The following is a 19,141-nucleotide window of genomic DNA, read 5'->3' as shown; positions in this document are numbered from 1 at the left end:
GTTGTGGACGTTGGAAATCCCTCAGGCAAAGAATTCAGAAAATCATGTGACATGCACGTCTCCTCCCCATCTTGACTGGTGGGGAGCCTTCCAGCTACTTCCCACATCAGAATACATGAATGTATGCTAGGTATAAGCACTACTCTGATCATTGCCTCAGAGCCCAGCACTTGTCACAGAACTTGAGTTCGTCCTTGGGCGCTCTGCTCTGGCTGTCAAATGCAGAAGATGAATTTTCTCAAGGGGATGAATAAAGTATTCATGTGGAAGCAAACTGGATGCATAAGAATGAGAGTTATAGCTCATTACAAGCTTTAGTAACATAGGTTGTAGCTAAATCAAGGTCAGATCAAGAGCATCATTTGTAGTTGTTTGTGGTGGTTCAATACATTTTAATGCCTCTTTCATGTCACCCATGATCAGCCCATATCTTATCTTCCATCTTTAAAATTGTACTATGCTAAATGCATGCTATCAGTGCCCGATTAGTCTGCTACGTGGGTACACTATCCATATCCACTTATTCACACTTAGCAGTGACATGTGCATTTTAGTAATGAGGAGCCAGTAACAGCTTGCTGCTGAGCGGTCCCTCATCATGCTGTGTGAAATGCAGACTGATGAATGTAGTAGTGCTGCTCTCTGTAGGACAAATTATGCAACTACATTGTTTTGATGTCAATGAGCTCACACACATCCAGGTACTTCACAGGTGCCAGACTGATGGAAAACAATATGAAATCTACCACCTTTACTATTTTTTTTCTCAATTTTATTAGACCTAGCCTACCTGAAAAGCAGACAGTTGTGGTGGTGATGATGATGTTGTTGGTGAACTTCCCTCCTTCAGTGAACTGTTTGTTGGTCTTCCTACTTCTTCCTGACTCTGAATGTGGATTCATAAAGAGGCTAAATAATGTTTTGCCAGAAAAGGCATAAAGACTGCCATAACAATTCTCATTCTGTGATGAGATCTGAAAAGCTTACAGGCTTTTACATTTACAAACTTAATTCATCCACTGACGGAAAAACATGTTTCGTTTGGTAAAACTTTGCAGTGATGCTGTGAGTTGAACTTTGTCCTCATCCTTCGCCTGAAAACAAACTAGCATTCTCGCGGCATGTGACGAAGCCTCGCGATACCACACGCATCCCATTCGAGTTAAACTGGAGGGATTTTTGTCAGTACCAGTGTGTACAGCTAACACGCTAGCAGAGCAAAGACAGCCTTTCTACAACTAACTTGCTCCTCTTCACAAACAAGTCAACTCCGAGGTAAGGACACACACTGCCAAGCGAGACCGTAATAACGTAAATGCTAGTCGGTCCTTGAAAGATTGTTACCGTGTTAGCACCCTCTGAATACCGGTAGCTGTAACGTTAGAAACTAACAGTCACACTTTAGTTGTAACATAGCATTACGTCTATTCTGAAGTGACACAAGAGCGGGAACAACAGTTTAAACGGCTAAAAAGAGACAGGAACGAAATGCCAGAATAGCGTTACGTAGCTTAACGTTAACGTAACGTTAGCGACAAAATGTTAGCTCTTGTTTTTAGCTGCTAGGTTAGCTTGCGTAACTTCTTTAGTTGTGTTTGTATTAGCAAGCAATCAAGCTAATGTCAGATACTGTTCCATAGCTATCTTTTATTTAACTACTAGCCTTTGGTGTTTTACAACATGTAGGTTAGCAGAGTGTTATATCGATTTATCTGCCTATCTGAGCTTTGTACCTTTTTGAGTGAATATTAGCAGCTGAATAGTTGTTTCTTTCCTTGCAGTGTCAATTTACTGACCCTCCCTCACTCTAAACCCTCGATGTGTGCACTGCAACATCAGTGACTCTTAAAATGGATTTGGAAGATGACACCACTGTGTTCGCGACGTTGAAGTCCTTCAATTCCTTCATCAGCCGCACTGAGCCTCCACAGCGGCTGTCAGAGCACTCAGCGGGTAGTGGAAACCTGCAGAGTCAGTACAAACGCAGCATGGAGGTATACAGAAACTGACAAGATCAACAGTAAGCTGTGTAAAAGCAGTATGAACATGCAACCTCTGCACTGGCTGATTTGTCTTCCCTTATAGTTGTTGGAGGCAGCAGAGAGGGTTCAGTCTCAGAATCGGTACCTTCAGCTGGACCAGGAGAAGAAGCAAATGGAGCTGAGTCACAAGCGAGCTCGATTTGAATTAGAGAAGGCTGCTTCCGACAGTGCACGAGACCTGGAGGTACAACTTACACATCCATACACATTCATATAATGCAAATAAGTACATGATAAAGGTTAATAAAGTAAAGTTTTGAATTGAGGGAATTGCTGCATCAAAACCAAACATCACAATAAAGATATTAAATCCAAACATGTGCTCAAGCATTAACTTCAGATTAAAAAAACAAGCAAATTTGTCACAAAGCCTCCGTTTAAACTTTAGAAAAACTCAGAAGGCATTTATCTCAAAACATACACACCCTCCAAGCAAGCAAACAAACACATTTCACTTCACATGCTTAACAGAAAACCTGTAATTATCTTAGGGCCTCCCTTTCAATCTATTCTCCAGGAGTTGCCCATTAAAAGTTTCAGTTTAAATGAATTGAGGGACAAATGAGTGTTTATAACAACTGGGACTCTGTACCTCCTTCCAGAATTCATTAGCACAATACTCAGAGTTCAATACATGGAAAAGATTAGATAAAATCCTATTGGTCTGCCAAATAGTAGACTGTTCAAAAATGTCTTGGGGTTTGGGTGTTCCCATTATTTTCCCTACTACCTTAACTAGACTGATTATTTGAGCCACAAGCTCAATTAGCTCTATTAAAAGTGTGCATAACATACCTGCAGACACCAAATGTCTCAGAGGGAAATGGTGGCACTGATGGACTCTTGCTGAGAGACTTGAAACATGTGTGTTAGCTAAGCTGGCTATCAATGTTGACCCCTAAATATTTGTAAGAGGTGTCATGGCTATGTATGGCAATAGAACTATGGTCTCCAGTCCATCTGGAGTCCAGTACAGTTTCTTCAGTTTTGCCTTCACTAATGTGCAGATGGTGCTCATCACACCTGTCCACTAACCTGTACCCTTCAGCTTTGTAGCAGATAATGTTGGAGTTGCTTATTAAACTGATGGTAGCAGTGTCATCTGAGAATTTCACCACAAGCTGATTGGGTTGTATACACACAAACAGGGTGAACTAATGCGTCATTGCAGTCATTGCTTACTAATATACTGGAGAGTGTTGAATTAATTTGTTGTGGTCTGTTTGGTTTTTTGAGAAAAAAAAGATTAATACCACTTAATCAAAAAAGGATTAATCTTCAACTGAATAGCTTTAGTAGCATGCATGTGGGGATTATTAGTGTTCAAAGCAGAACAAAAATCAATAAAAGCAGTCTGACATATGCAAAAGAACTTTCAAAGTGCTTCAAGACAAGATTGTGGAAATGGCATCGTTTGTGCCATATGGAGACGATTATTTGTAATATTACAGAGTTACTGCACAGACTTGTAGACAGACTTTTTCTTCACCACTCTCGTACCCACAGAATATTGCATAAACTATTAAGTGTCAGAGAGGACATTGGGTAAAACCTACTTCTCAACCTTTTATGTTACAGCATGAGGTTGATCGGAACCAGGACCTCTTGGGGCGAATAAAAAAGTTGGAGGAGAGAGAGGCTGGAGCAGCTAAGAACCTATCAGAGCAAGTAGAGGCAAATCGTGCTCTCCGTAAGAACCTGGAGAGCCTGAACAAGAAACTGGAGGAGCGAGATATTAAATTGAACACTGCTAACCAGGTACACACACACAGCCTCGCACACACTCTGTGTTTGTACTCCAGTCATGTCTCTTATCTTATGTGGGCTTACCTCTGTAATCTGTTCACAGACCATCAGTTCTTTGAGGGATGAGATCAGAGAGCTGAAGCAGAAGATTCAAAACCAAGACTCGACAGTTTCTACTCAATCTTTGGAAAAACAGGAACTGCAGGAACAGTTAGATTTACAACGCGGGTACAGACACTGCTTACCTTGCTCTCTATCATGCTGCTGTATTGTGAGCTGTGCTGCATAAGATAATGCTGACCACACATTTCTATCTGATTGGTATTATAATCAGGAAGTATCAGGAAGCCTCTCAACTTTGCCAAAGTCTCCAAGCTGCCCAGTCCTCCTGCTCAGAGCACATCATCAAGATTAAGGTATGTTCAACACAGTGGACATTACTTTTGCCCACTCTTTGATCTTAGTTTGAGATCGCTGAGTTTGAACGTGGTGGACAAACTTGTCAGCTATGTACAAACTGAGGTGTACGCATGCTAGTTTAAATAGTTAGTTTGTAAAGGAGACAAACAGTTTCTGAATTTACAGTCTACATGCTGAATTGAAAGAAGGAAGTGACATTTGTATTGTGTAAGTAAGTTTACTGCTTGTTGTTCTCATCCCCATTTCGGATGATAAGTTGGGGACGCCAGGTCCAGCAGAGTCCGAGCAGTTGGCTCCTATTTATGTTTATAGAAAACTGACAGCATGGCTGGATGAGGAGGATTTCAAAGACAAATGCAGACAATCACACAACAAGTAAATGGTAAAATGGTAAATGGACTGTATTTATATAGCACTTTTCTAGTCTGACGACCACTCAAAGCACTTTAACAACACAAGTCTGTATTCACCCACTCACACACACTTTCATACAATGGTAGCTAGTCTGCCTGCTCATTACGAGCTTTAACCATTTACACACTGATGGCACAGCACAGCATCGGGAAGCAGTATCTTGTCCAAGGATATTTTGACATGTAGACCTTCTGACCTTCTCATAAGTGGATGACAGCTCTACCTGCTGAGCCACAGCCGGCCCAAGTCTTGGAGTATAAATATATAACTGCTGGTTTTGCCACCAATACCAATTGCAGACACAGTGCCAAGCCGTATAGGCCGATACAGGCTGATGCTAACCTTTTTTTTTTTTTTTTTCTGGTTTTCTTACCTCAGCTGGCGTACTGGTGTAGTGTTTTGGGATCTTCACCGGGTGGCAGCATAGCTTTGCGTATACAAGCTGTGTGATGCTGCAGTGTGAAGTGAAGAACCACAAAAAGTCAATCTTGTGGTCAAGTGTAGTGCTATTTAAATACCAAAGTGCACCTATAATGTTCACCTGGTTTTGAAGGTTATGTAAACACTGTACCTACAGTGACACTTACATACATTAGTGAGTCATAACTTACCACAGGATCAAATGTTAGACTGACATTATAAATCGTTTCAGGGTGAGAATATTACATGGCAGTCAGACAAACTTCGAGCTAAGTAGTATTAGGCGATACCGTGGGTCTAAGTGGCATGGCATTAAGCAGTATAGATGAATGAAGACAAGTAGGCTTTGTTTTAAATTATTTCGTTTTCCTACTTGTGTTGAGCAAATGAAGCCACATTCAGCACATCATTCTAAGGAGAGATTGCGCAGGCACAGGTCAAGATAATGTAACAGACTGTAAAACGTAGATTAGCGAGCTTTTCCATTTCCTGCAGGCATTGTGGAAGCTGCACAAACTGGTCAAGTTTAACAGGCTGGCTATGTAATGTTTCTTTGCAAATGCATCACAAACAAAGAATCCGTTGGAAGAGTGAATGATGAATGAAAGGATGTTTTGCTGCCTTTTCGTCTTTGCAAGTTAATGTTAGCGAGCTTTAGACTGGATAAAAATAATTTAATTCATTGCACAGCTGAAAGGCTACCAGCAACTTTGGTGGAATGGAAGGTGGAATGTTTTCTGGCATGTTACTCAATGCATGAGTTGACATGAATCAATCCATACCCTGAAATGTCAGTATGACAACTTTGACCATTATGTTTGTTTTTATTGGCTTGAAATTCAACTTGACTGGTTGGCAAGACATACAACTCCGAGGCAGTAATTATAGTTGATTTTCAAATTGCGTAGTGTAGGTTGAAAGTGTGCTTCATTGTATGTAGGTTAATTTTTACATGATAATGATTCTTGAACATAAAAGCTATTTAGATCATTTAAGTCTTAAATGATGTCTGTATATGTAACAAAAGTAAGAGTGTTTGCAGTGCGCTGAATACACACTTTACTGTTTTGGATGACTTCTCTCTTCACACTTTGGCAGGAGTTGGAGAGACGTCTTGCCCTCCAGGAGCAAGATGTCGCCATTGTGAAGACTGTTAAGGCAGAGGTGGCGAAGGTTCCAGACCTGGAAAAGGAGTTGAAGCGCCTCAGAGAGGATAATGCCTTTCTCAGGTGAAGTACTTTTTTAAGTTCCAAAATGTCTCAACTTTCAATTAAACAGACATGCTTTCTTTTTAAAGACTACAGCCTAATATGACCCCACAGTGCTCAAAATCTTTGCTTTGAACTTGTTGATATTTCAGTGTAACTTAGATCATCATACCACTAGGAGGCTTTAGGTGACAGGTGGCATTGCTAATGTGTTTGCACCCTCCAAACTGTCTGGTTTGGAGGGTTTATTCTGTGTCACCTGGGTGCTGTCAAACCACATTGTGTGTACAATCACAGTGAAAATCTGAGAAGGCAAAGTGGGAGAAAAGAAGGCCACATGTGTGCTTTCTTTCACATGATTATTCCTGTTGGCAGATTTCTGATTTCAGAAACATTATTTTAATGCATTAAACTCAATTTCCTTTCTCAAGATAAGGGATTAAGTATAATTTTGCTAACATATGTCACATGTAATCGTATATGATACAATCGTAGTGAAATGTAAACCCATCAGTTGGTTCAACTTGTCCATTAAAAAGAGAAAGTTTAAATAGAATAGGAATAGTAATAAATAGCCTTGGGCAGTGGCTTCCTTTAGGCTCTGAGTGGCCTGAGGGCAGAATTTGTGTGCTGATCTGGTGTATCCGGTACCTTCCTCTGAACCGCAGCAGGTAGAAAAGGCCATTATCAGAGTGGTTGGCGTTGTTAATGATTCCCCTAGCCTTATCTAGCCTTATTCTGGCAGCACCAGGTGTAAAAATCCTTTAGGTGAGGTAGAGCAGTGCCTGTTGTATTCTCAGATGAACGAAGCATGCACTATGCAGGGCCTCATGGCCTGTTCAGTGCTGCTTCTGGGCCAGGCAGCGATGTTCCCTGTCAGGATGCTCATGATGGTGCAGGAGTAGCGTTTCCTCAAGCGTCTAAAGTGAGTCTCTGCCTTGCCCTTCTCACCACTCAGTTAGTATGCAGCGCCCAGGTGAGGCCCTCAGTGATGCGTGCTTGAAGCTGTCTGCCCTCTCCATTGGGGACCCATTGATATTAAGGGGAGCTCAACCTTTAGCTCGGTGTAAGACAGCTTTTTTTTATTAGGAAAATGTGCATGGACAAGAAGTAGAATGGGAAGAGTAATATCAAATCGGAAAGTAACCTGATAACATCATCAGTGATAATGTCTATTAACTGCCCTCTGTAGTGCTAAAGGGTTGTAATTTGCATCTGAACTAATGTCGTGAAAAAAACTCAACACTTCTTCTCCTCTGCTCATCTTTGTTATTATAACCCATTTGATCCATTTTTACCGAGAAACTACTCATGTAGTCTGGGGTTTAAAATAATCCGATTAATGCAATACAGATATGTTGCCCATTTTCCTGCGTCGCATTGTGGGGACTTGCTATACTTGTGGGGACAAAATGGAGGTCCCCATAATGTCAATAATTTCATTTTAGGGTGAAGACTGGGGTTAAGGTTAGGTTTAGGCTAGTAGTGGTTATGGTTAGGGTAATGAATGTATGTATGTGATGTCCCCAAATGCAATGTAAACCTAACTTATGCGTGTGTAGACATAGTTACTGTGATCTCACTACAACTAAAATCTGATTTTAAAATCATGTGAAAGTGTGAATGTAGCCGGGGATTTAGAAAACGTGTATCAGAATCAGAATCAGAATCAGAAAAAGCTTTATTGCCAAGAATGCTTTTACACATACGAGGAATTTTTTCTGGTGAAATTGGTGCATGACACATCTACTAAAATATGACACATCTACTAAAATAAGAGCATAAAAAATAACAATTTAAATATATATACACAAGTCTGTTATTGTTAGAAACACAGTACTGTTTTTCAGAAAGAAGTCCAAGTTGAGCGTTAATGCAACGCATAGAGTATCTTTACTACACCAGACACGATTTAAAGTTAATTTTGTGTTTTGTGTTTTTTGTCTTTGCCTTGTTCACTCCACTGCATCCAGGGAGAGCAGAGAGAATTGCAGCCTGTTGAAAGAGGAAGTGGAGGGCCTGAGAAGGAAGCTGGAGAGGATGGCAAAGACGAAAGAAGAGCTGGTCAATATGGAACTGGAGAAGGAGGTAACGCTGTGTAGTTGTGACATTGTGTTGTTTCACTCTGTATCGTGTTGATAGTCACATAGTTATTCTGTTCCTCTACTATAAATATGAAATGAAGGCATTAAAAGTCTAATTATATTAGAGCCAATCAGTAAATGGATTGCACTTGACTGTTCTCATAATAATATCATGGACTTGCTATACATGCAATGTACAGACCTTTGACCTATGGTTTCTCGAATCCTTAGAGGTTGGCAGAGAAGCTCCAGGCCTGGGAAAACCTGGGCCAATCTACAGGACTCAACATCAGGTCAGACACTGTGTCAAACGAGTGTGATTATGAGGCAGAAAAACAGAGATAGGCGAGCGTTCACAAGTTTTAGCTCAACATTTTTTGATGAAATATGAATGAGTGCCACTAGGAGGAGCTGTCGTCATTCCAGATAAATGTGCCTCATCACCGTGGATTGATTTCACCAGCTGTATAGGTGTGTGTGTTTGCTTTTGTACCTGCTTGTGTGTGCTCTTGAGTGTGTCTCAATGCATCCAGTCAAAACTAGTAATGAGAGAATGATTGCATGTTTCCTTGTGAGCAGTGGAGCAGATCTGACAGATTATAAACACTGCAGCCTTGTCCTATCGCATGCATGCATGCACACATGCACACACGCACACGCCATTTTCTCTGTGATTAACTCTGGCCATGATGTAAACAGAATGTTAAATGGAATACAACCACACAGCAACTCTGGTTTGTTTATTGTGTGTGTGTGTGTGTGTGTGTGTGTGTGTTTGTGTGTGTGTTTGTGTGTGTGTGTGTGTGTGTGTGTGTGTGTGTGTGTTTAGAAAATGTGTGTTACACTTTCCTACAGGGCAAGAAGAAAAAGGTAGACGCACTGTAAAAATTATGAAATGGAATGAAATCCTTTCCTCATGTAAGATTTCATTTTGGTCTTACATAATATGTTTTGCAACCTGATTGCATTTGTTAATTTTGCTGTTATTAAAGGACCTGGGAGGATCACAGGAATGCAATACCAACCTCAGTTTAATATACACAATATTTGGTTGGGCTGTGAAAATTTAAGTCCGTCTAGGCTGTCATCCTGAGTAAATTGAGTTGGAAATTTGAAACCTTCCTCAAAATTCAGGTGTTCAGACCGCTATGTCATTGGCTGCCTGAGTGCTTTTGCCGGGAGGAAAAAAAACTGTGTTGCACATACAGCTTCTAAAGGGCAGCCATATGTGTGAGGCTCATACTGATCAAAAGTAAAGGTTAATGCAGCTTGCAAATCAACAGTTAGGAACTCCTTCAAGCTGTTTTTACTGTTTACTAAATGGCCAAGTTAATTGTCAGGATGTTGTTTTCCCCACACAGTCCTGTGATGTGGAAGCAAATGGAAAGCGAGAGCACTTCATTTAGCAGTCTGTTCACCTTTATTTCATTCAGTACAACAGTGCCACGTGACAATTAGTATTGATTCGCATTTGTGCATTAGTGGCATTTTGTGATTGCCTCATAGGCTGTTAAAAAGCGGTCATGACTTCCTCATTTTTTTGTCCTGAATCTTTCCAGCTATGTGTTTTGTTTAAATATGTGTTTTATGAGAAAGTTGTGTGAGAAAGAATGGTGGAATGAGTGGAACCGAATCTGGATTTATGTCATTATGCTGTTTTTGTGGAATGATCAGCAAGAAAAGAGAATTGATGACACTGCAGTGACAGAATGATAATATCAGTGCCATCAGTCATGTAACAGCGTCTGAATTAATGTTGACATCAAAACAAAGCTTTCCCCCTTTTTTGGGCTTCTTCTTCAGTCATAAAATATGAAATATCTCATAAGGGCTGTGCTGTTTTGGCACGCCAGTGTGTATTTGTATTATTGATTTGTTGATTTTGCTGGCCTCTGAGTCATTTCTCATAACTGTAAGCTACTGATACTTAATTCATTGTGTTGCTTTTGATTACATATTGTAACTCCTTCTGTCTCTAGACATTTTGGGGTGGTCATTAGTGGTGAGAAGAGAATATGTTGTGGAACAGTTGTTAATGAGGAGTAAACACAATGGCACTGTAGTTGAGGAGCCTGTCTCTTACAACACAGGATTTGGTTTCTTACCGTCCATTTGTGCTGTTTTGCCAGACAAAAATAACTTTTGGCCAGAAGTTAACCCACACCAGCAACAATCAGTGCGGCTTTCTGGTGGAGTAGACAAGCCCCACAGCCACAGCTTGAATTTGCCAGCATTTGGCTGGTCGCTGGTCCTTATTTCCTCTCCTTCTGTTACACAGTCTGATAACATTGTGCTTGCTTATGTGTGCACCCCTTGGCTTGACAATTGAAAATAAGATTGACAGAAATGGAATGAAAATATTTTCTATGTTGTAGAGACCAGCAATGAAAATATACGGGGAGGTTTTCTGGAAATGGGTTTCTTCTCCAGTAATGTTTTCACCAGCTAAAAAGAGTTTTGAGACTGTTTGTCGCGTGTGTGTCTCAAGAAGAAAGACAATACTTAGAAAAGTGTAACTTAGAAAGTATTTCTGAGTCGGAAATGCATTTTGAGGTGTTCGTGTGTGTGTTTGTGTATTCTAAATGTGTCGGGTAAAATTTCTATCTGAGCTCCAAACACTGTTTCCACAGCAATAACAATATTAGTTATCAAATAATTGTTGATCAGTCACTCCTTAAAGAGAAACATCATATATGGATTGACTCCAACATCTAAAATGGGAGAGACTGCTTGTCTCTGTGATTGTAAATTGAAAACCTTTGTGTTTGGCAGGAAAAAACAAGCAATTTGAGGACGTCCCCTCGGGCTGAGGGATATTGTGATGAGCATTTTCAATTCAATCAAAAGCCATAAATAGATTAATTGATAGTGAAAATAACCATTAGTTTCAGCCCAAGTATGTGCAGGCCTTGTCTCAACAGAATTGAATTGTGTGAATGAGAAATATTTGGTGAAAATGTTGCTGTAACACTGCCTTTTCCCCAACAACGCTGATCTTAGTGTCATCTGAATGGACTTTAGAGCCGTGGGTGTATAGATATTGTATCACTCAGATAGATGTGACAGTTCACACATGATGGCTTTGAAGTTTAAGTTTCAAAGGTAAAAAAATTAGCTACCCTGTGTGAAAACACATGACCAGTGGTAACAATGAGTTTGTCTTTGGGTTATTGAGTGCACTGTTCTTATCACAAGTATTTTCTAAAACTGAACCTGCAACACTTAAACAAGGCCGTGGTGTGAGAATCACTTCCTCTGCACAGACTTGCAGCACCCTGACAGTCCGTTTCTATACCTCGTTCAAGACATCTTACCCACATTTTCTCCTTGTGGGACTAACTGGAATTTCCCCTTGTGGGACTAATAAAGGAATATTGAATTGAATAATATGCAACCAACCCATTGCTTGCACCATCAACAGAGATGTCTGGGTCATGACCTGTGAGGGGGGAAAAAAAAACAAAAAACAGAAGAACACTGAAAAAGAGCCTCTCGTATAATCTTAGCAGAAGGCTAATCCCTCTTTGCTCCGGGCAGTGTGGAATTACCTACTTTGGGTACCATAGTTATTCCATCATATGATTCATGGACTCATATTTTAGTCATGAGATTATTTCCATACCTAAGGCTCCACTGAGTGGAAGTGGAAGTGTTGTTAAATCTACGCCACCCAACTTTCACATGGCACTCTTACTTTCCAGCCTTGATGTTCTCCTCGACTGCTCAGCCTTTTCTAATTTGTCACATGACTCAGAGGATTGCCTCATGCTGCAGCACAATATCAGATCTCAGGCTACCGCTGGCAGTCTCTAGTGAAACCTAAAGGTGGATTACATGCTTGAATTTTGTTATGGAAGATTGCAATGTTACACTGGCCTCCTGCGGGTTAAAAGTTTCGAGTCTTTTGCTGTCACGACTGCACCTAACCTCATGATGTTGAGTTGCACTTCAGAGCATGCTGCTTTATTGTTCAGGTGTGTAATTTTAACTGCTGGGTGGCAGCAAATTAATAAACTCCTGTGACGTACGCCATTTTCACAAGAGATAAAGAGGTAATGACATTCACTTTTTTTGTAGACGGATCCATAGTTTCAGGATTTTGGAGGTCATGTGGTGCATCTGTCAGAGTATGTGACCTTCTGCATTATTGCCTTCCCATTGAGTGTTTATGTGTATGTGTGTGTTTTGTAATCTGTCAATCTCTCCCACGGAGTGAGTTTGTTTTGTAGAGCTGTGACCAGTATTTAGCCCACTATCCTCCTCTCATCTCTCCCTCTGCTGCTCATGTCATTTTATTTCACAGCTCCCCACTGGCCGACTAACAAAAGAATATGGAGAAGCCGTCGTTTTCATCTGTTCTCTGTCCTTTCTGCTCTCTCAGTCAGATTGATTTTTCATTGTGTGTGTCTGTGAGTGCGTGTGTGAGTACACATGTGTATGCTAACTGTTCTGTGTGTCTGTCTGTAGGAAACCAGAGGATCTGTCCAGGGAGGTGATTCAGATCCAGCAGAGAGAATTTGCTCTGAAAGAGCAGAACTACACACTCAACAGCCGGTAACAAACACTTCCTCACACATACACAAAATCCCTGTCTCTGCCTTCAGACCTTTTTCTCTCATTCTGTCTGCCTGCATGCCTCTCTCCCCCCATGTATCTATTAGAGCGTATCTCTGAAAAGTCCTTAATTGTCACAAAGTTAATTAAACTGGTTCTGATTCTGATAGCACTCCTGACAGTTACTCTGTGTGTGTGTGTGTGTGTGTGTGTGTGTGTGTGTGTGTGTGTGTGTGTGTGTGTGTCTGAGATTGCGATTGAGAGAGGGGGAATTCACTAATTAAACTTGTCCTGTTTAGGCAGAGGTGATGTCTGTGGGGAGGGCTGTGCGCATGCTCTGGTATATTTATGCTGCAGCTCAGTCCAGCTAAGAAAGCTTTCATTAGCTAACAAGCATCTCTCTTCTGCTGAGCGCGTTGGACTCATTATGAAATATTAGAAACAGCAGAATGAGAGAGTGGTGGGTGTGGGAGGTGAAGGGAGCGTGAAGTGTAATTATTGTGCTCTGGTATAATTATTGTCCTATTGATCAGACCTGGCACAAATTGCTGCTGCAAATGATTTCTGGACAGTTGTCTCAAAATTATTCGGTGTCAGTCAGGTAAGTTGTCTGTTAGGGACTATTACTCTAAATTGACTATAGCTTACTTTTGTCAGATTGTCTGAACATTCAGCACTAATCAGCCTGTTTCCATCTTCCCCTGTCCTCTCCTCTCCCCTGTTATTAACCAACACACACCCTTTTGCTTTCCGCCTGTTCATTTATCAGTGTGAGGAGTGTGGAGCGTTCGCAGTCTGAGCTCCGTGCAGAGCTGTCCCAGCAGCACGGCAAGACTCTGGAGGAGCAGAAGAAGAGGGAGATACAGGACTCTCTTGTCCGTCGACTACAGAAGAGAGTACTTTTGCTAACCAAGGTGCCCGACAATCAAATGCACACAAACCCATAAACACATCGCACAAGTATTCAAACCCTGCACCATCACCCCGTGCCAGAATTTAACTTTAAATGCTCAGGGAACGCAGCACACACTTGAATCTCAAGGCAGAATTCCTAATCTGCCCTTCTACCCCCCTCTCGCTCTGATTGGTCAACGATGGTCATGTGACTCCTCAATTTGTCTGCCCTGCTTCCCCCTGCTCTGCAGTTCCTGACCAGACCTCCCTGTGATATCGATTTCTCAGTGTGTGTAATTCCCTAGGTCAACATACTCAGTCTCTTAGTACACAAATCATATACACAGACACACACACACGCACACACACACTCACCCAACACCATAACTAAGCAGGGCTACAGGCATGCTGAAAGTGTGGTTTGGCCCAGGACTGTTTTGTCAGAGACAGCATTCAACCAGCCACACTTTAGCGAGCACTCAGAAGCCGTGAATCATAGTTGTTAAAACAGTATCCAATGCACTTGTTTTTGAATGCAGGGCTTTTTAAAAAAAATTGACCCTTTCATTGTGCCGTGCATGCAACAGCTGTGGCCGGAGGTGTTATGTTACCATGTTGTCTATCTGCCCGCCACATTCTCCTGAACGTCATATCTCAGGAACACCTTGAGGGAATTTCTTTAAATTTGGCACAAACAACCACTTATCCTCAAGGATGAGCTGATTATAATTTGGTTGCTGTGACCTCAGGAAGACCTGGAATGAATTTCATTGCATCTGGCACAAACTTCCTCTTGGACTCTAAGATGAACCAGTTAGAATTTGGTGGTCAGAGGTCACCGTGTGACCGCACAAAACATGTTTTTGGCCATAACTCAAGAATTCATTTGCTAATTATGAGAAAATTTCCCACAAATGTCTCATAGGATAAAATGATGAAGGGATGACATTTTATATCCAAATCTCAAAGGTCAGCGTCACTGTGACATCATAATGTTCTGCAAAAACAAACAGAACTATTTTCTGATGTGTGTCTGGGCAGACATGGATGGAAACTGCATCTTGACCTGTTTTCCAGAAGCATACAGCTATGAGGCAGTAAATCTTGTTTATTCAGGGATGTCTTGCTGAACATTTTGTTCCAACCAGCCAACTATAAGTTATATTTAAAGACTATACTGGAGTATATTACTGCCTTTCACCCAACCCTATCTGTAACTGCCCAATTATATTTAGTCTTTCATTCATTGTTTTTCTTTAATTCATTTTGTATAATTCCAAGAAGTACCAACCAACCAATATTTTTGTTGTTATTATTCATTACTATAAGATACTGAATGTAGCCAGCTGTCATTGTTACTTTCGGATTAAAAATAACCTTTCTTGCATATCGTAATAACTTGATCGCCAAGATGTAGACATTTTATACATTGGGCAATAACATTAATTGTACTTAATTGGATATACTGTATTGCCCAGCTCCACCAAAATACTTACATTTAAGAAGCTGGAACCAGGCAAGTGTGTGACATTAACTATTAATCATTGTTGTCAATTCATTTTGTACTGATCAAGTATTTGTTTGAGCTCTAAGGTGCACAGCTCTCTATTTCCCCCCTTTACCTGTGGGAATGACTGTAGCCACATACTGGCGCACAAATCAATGATGATTAAGGACCTTGCTCAGCTGCACCTTGACAGCAGCTGCTAAGGAAGATGAGAGGAGAACAAATTTCCCTCGCCACCACAAGGCTACGTCTACTTCATGCTACTGTTGCCCTGCTCAGATGCTTTGTTTCTCAAACACTTCTGTGGGACAGACGCGTTGACTCATTACAGGCACAGTCACACCTTTACGCACCAGATAAAACCGTTGACATAAAAGCAATTTTTAAAGAATAGATGATGAAAACTGTAACGATAGCTTTATCACTCTTCATTCCCGCTCGCTGTTTGTGTGTTCTTTAAAATGAGGGTTTTATCAGGGAAATGCCGTCAGATTTTTGATTTAGATTGAGTGAATTTCATTACACGTTAATAGACAGTAAATAGCCAGAGGGCCTGCTGTTTAGGACTGGCAGCAGACACATACACACTGACCTCTAAATGTGTTTGTACCTTTTTGTATTGACTTCTGTTCAGTCTGTCCTCCTGTTGGTCTTCCTCTTCTCTCCTTTCCAAGTTCCTCTCAGGAATTATTGTGCAATTGTGTTATCGAGCATGACAAATGATGCCCCTTCAGTGGCAAAACCAATAAAGCTGAATTAAGGATGATTTCATATATAGTGCTTTTAAATGAACCAGACTAGTCATCTTTAAATGGATTATGTTGGTTTTGATCTGGCTAATCAAAGGCTGAATCTGATTAGGGTAATCATGGTTTGTTTTCAGATACTAGCCTATGAGCTAATCTGACAGGGCAATTGCAGCCCATTATTCACAGAGTTTTACATGCAGGAATTACAAGGTGCATTTAAGCCACTCTATAAAGACAGCACTTGGCAATCGACATATAGTACATGCAGTCACCTGAAATGGTATTTACTGCTGGCATGTTTTACCTGACTTCGACCTGACTCCCCTAAATTAGCCCTGTTAATATTAGACTATTGCTTGATAGCTTTTCTAATCCAATGACCCTCAAAACTCAAGAATGGTCCTAAGCAGCCTGGCTGTTTGTGAGATGTTTATTAAAAGTCTGATTGCCACAAAATGCCGCCTGCTTTGCTTCATAATACAGAGCGGACCAGCGCGGTGAAGGGAGGGGAGGAGACGCATCATTTTAACTGTCCTGACTGACAGTGAATTTGCATTAACAAACAGGCTGTTTGGCTTTTTTAAAATAGATTAGATTGTTCTCACTCATCATGTTGCCTGGCAACCAGTACAGATTTACTATGTCAACGCATGAAATAAATGTCGCAATCAATCATTACCGTTACAAGCTAAATGTTTTATCAGGTAATGTGTAAGATTTTTTACGCATTGTGCTGTTTTTGAAGAGTATTTCTCTGTAAGTGGTGTTCACTGGCATCACAAATACTCAACCAGGGGCTGATTTTTAGCCGTTCAGCTGGCTACAGGATGTACTGCTCCTTTCTCTTCAAATATCGAAAGTAGAGCATAAATCATACATAATAATTCCCTTTTTTCACTGTCTTCAATTTCCGATATGTCCTGTAGATGGCCGACTTCTCCTTCTGTACATTTTTGTTTGTGCTTTTAGGGAACCATGCATGTTTTTGTGTGTGCGAATGAACATACACACTCAAACATCAAGCAGACAGACACACACTGACAGAGACTCGTGAGCTATTTGGAGACGACGTGTCAGTCTGAGTGACACTTGAGAGGACGTTGACTTGAAGAGGTTGTTATCCTCTCTTCTCTAAGAGAAGCATCTGCTTGGTGTGTTGATTTACTGGACAGAGCACGGCGTTGAGGACACATCTTTCATTCCAGTATTATAGAGGAGAAAAAAAATCAGCAGAATTTTTAAATTATCGCATCACATTTCAAATAAGAGGGATGAGGCAGCATAATATTATATGCTTCATTTGCAAAGACATTTCTCTGTCAGGAGTCTCTGATTTAATTTTTTGATTTGTTCTTTATCCTTTGTCTACAAAGACATTTGTCTTTGATTTGATGATTACATGAGGAGAAATGCAGATGAGCACCACCATAACCTTAAGCCTCTCTTGTCACAGCTTGGATGAGAAAGGCTCAGCTGCCTCATACTTTGTTCCTCATTTACAAAGACATTTGCCTGTCATATTAATGCACCGCACAGTCATACAAAAGTAACAGACAAATCAGAAAACGATCAAAGAGCTTTGATATTCTCAGTTTATTCGCTCTCATGCACGCAAACATAACCTATCCAGAAGCACAAAATTCTGTAAGGTCATGACTTCATACTCAGCTACATGGAAATTAAGCATACAGCAGGATTTTGAATTTTTTTTGTAGGGTTATGCTCATGTGGATGTGTGTGTTACAGGAGCGTGATGGAATGCGGGCCATACTCGAGTCGTACGATAGTGAACTGGCGCCGACGGAGTATTCTCCTCAACTCAGCAAACGGCTCAGAGAGGCAGAGGACGTGCTGCAGAAGACTCAGAGCCACAATGCAGAGATGGAGGTGCGTGGTGTGTGTGGTATATGTGTGTGCAGGCATGTGTGCACGCACATATACTAATGCTGTACAACACTTGCATTTGTAGAAACCTACTAGGTTTCTGTCGCCAAGTTTATTATTTTCACAATTGCAAAATTTGAATGTAAATACTTGTTTACGTTCCTCTGAGCTGTCGGCCAGTGTGCATGTTGTTGAGTGACACTTTTCCCGTAGCTAAAGGCAATGTTACTGCGTCCTGCTTGGCTGCTCCTTGTTGACGTGCTCAGTACTTTTGCTCAGTGAACAAACTGGCAGATATCTGCTCTGAAAACTTGTGATAGACGAGCGGCATTGTGACCAACAAAAAGAAGAAGGCTGAGCAAATGAGCAGCACACTTTGGATAAAATATGGCCGCTTCTGCTCCGCTCACATGCTGTTTCTGTCAATACTGTATCAGTAGTATATGGACAGGAAGTTATTTTTTTGTACTTCGTATCTGTGACCTGTTTTCCCTTTTTTCTGTCCTTCGATTCAGGTCCAGCTGAGCAAAGCACAGGACGAGACGGGGACTCTGAAACTGCAGCTGCAGACAGTAAGTATACATTTCCACACACACTGCACACACTTTGTTTTTTTCTGAGACATTCGCACAAAACACACTGGTGAGTACATTTGACTCCTTTTAACTTCTCTTTGTAGTCCATGAGTAACTATGAATCAAAAAAGAAGTAACAAGGATGCAAAAAAAAAAAAAAAAATAGAACATAGGCCTGTACCGAATGTCATTTTTTAAATATTCAAAGCTTCAATTGAGGTTTTTGAACAAAACGTTCAATTTCTGTGGTCATATTTTATGATGCCATCAGTTCTTAGAAATTTAGAAAAATAATTTTATTCTTTTATTCTTTTGCTAGCATAAATAAATTTGAATGACCGGCACAGCACTTTTTTTGGATCATCATCAGCAATCGTGTCATGCTTCCAAACTGGTAATTTCTTTGATATCTTTCTACAGTTGTTGGTATAAAAGTGTTGATGTCTTTATGGAGCACGAGGCGCTCAATGAATGCAGATATTTTTTTAAATAACTCAAGTAATTTATTATAATGCTGTTAAAGCTGAAACAGATTTTTTGTTGGTTCGGTTATATCAATTGAGTCAAAATCTGTACATGATGAGAGTGCCAGTACCATAACTTCATTCTGTAGCGGCATGAGCACCACTGCTAAAATTTCACAC

The 19,141-nt window shown here is 40.7% G+C and overlaps 1 protein-coding gene across 2 annotated transcripts in view; it reads left to right on the top strand.

The window, feature by feature from the left end:
* The first annotated feature begins 1,144 nt into the window (after window positions 1-1,144).
* The window catches only part of mad1l1 (mitotic arrest deficient 1 like 1), a 57,302-nt gene continuing 39,305 nt past the window's right edge, over window positions 1,145-19,141 (top strand). The window contains exons 1-13 of one of the 2 annotated variants that reach the window (XM_076728129.1): window positions 1,145-1,275; window positions 1,782-1,994; window positions 2,086-2,226; window positions 3,621-3,800; window positions 3,892-4,016; window positions 4,123-4,204; window positions 6,141-6,271; window positions 8,224-8,338; window positions 8,566-8,627; window positions 12,802-12,888; window positions 13,658-13,802; window positions 17,785-17,925; window positions 18,438-18,494. In XM_076728129.1, coding sequence (XP_076584244.1) covers window positions 1,851-1,994; window positions 2,086-2,226; window positions 3,621-3,800; window positions 3,892-4,016; window positions 4,123-4,204; window positions 6,141-6,271; window positions 8,224-8,338; window positions 8,566-8,627; window positions 12,802-12,888; window positions 13,658-13,802; window positions 17,785-17,925; window positions 18,438-18,494 — 1,410 coding nt within the window. In that variant the 5' untranslated portion in view covers window positions 1,145-1,275; window positions 1,782-1,850. The remainder of the gene's footprint in view (window positions 1,276-1,781; window positions 1,995-2,085; window positions 2,227-3,620; window positions 3,801-3,891; window positions 4,017-4,122; window positions 4,205-6,140; window positions 6,272-8,223; window positions 8,339-8,565; window positions 8,628-12,801; window positions 12,889-13,657; window positions 13,803-17,784; window positions 17,926-18,437; window positions 18,495-19,141) is intronic. The other variant, XM_076728130.1, reaches the window with a different exon arrangement.

This window comes from Chaetodon auriga, chromosome 4, assembly GCF_051107435.1.
Source record: "Chaetodon auriga isolate fChaAug3 chromosome 4, fChaAug3.hap1, whole genome shotgun sequence".
Classification (NCBI taxonomy): Eukaryota; Metazoa; Chordata; class Actinopteri; order Chaetodontiformes; family Chaetodontidae; genus Chaetodon; species Chaetodon auriga.
The sequence above is the reverse complement of the archived record's forward strand: the minus strand, read 5'-3'. Positions and strand labels throughout refer to the sequence as shown.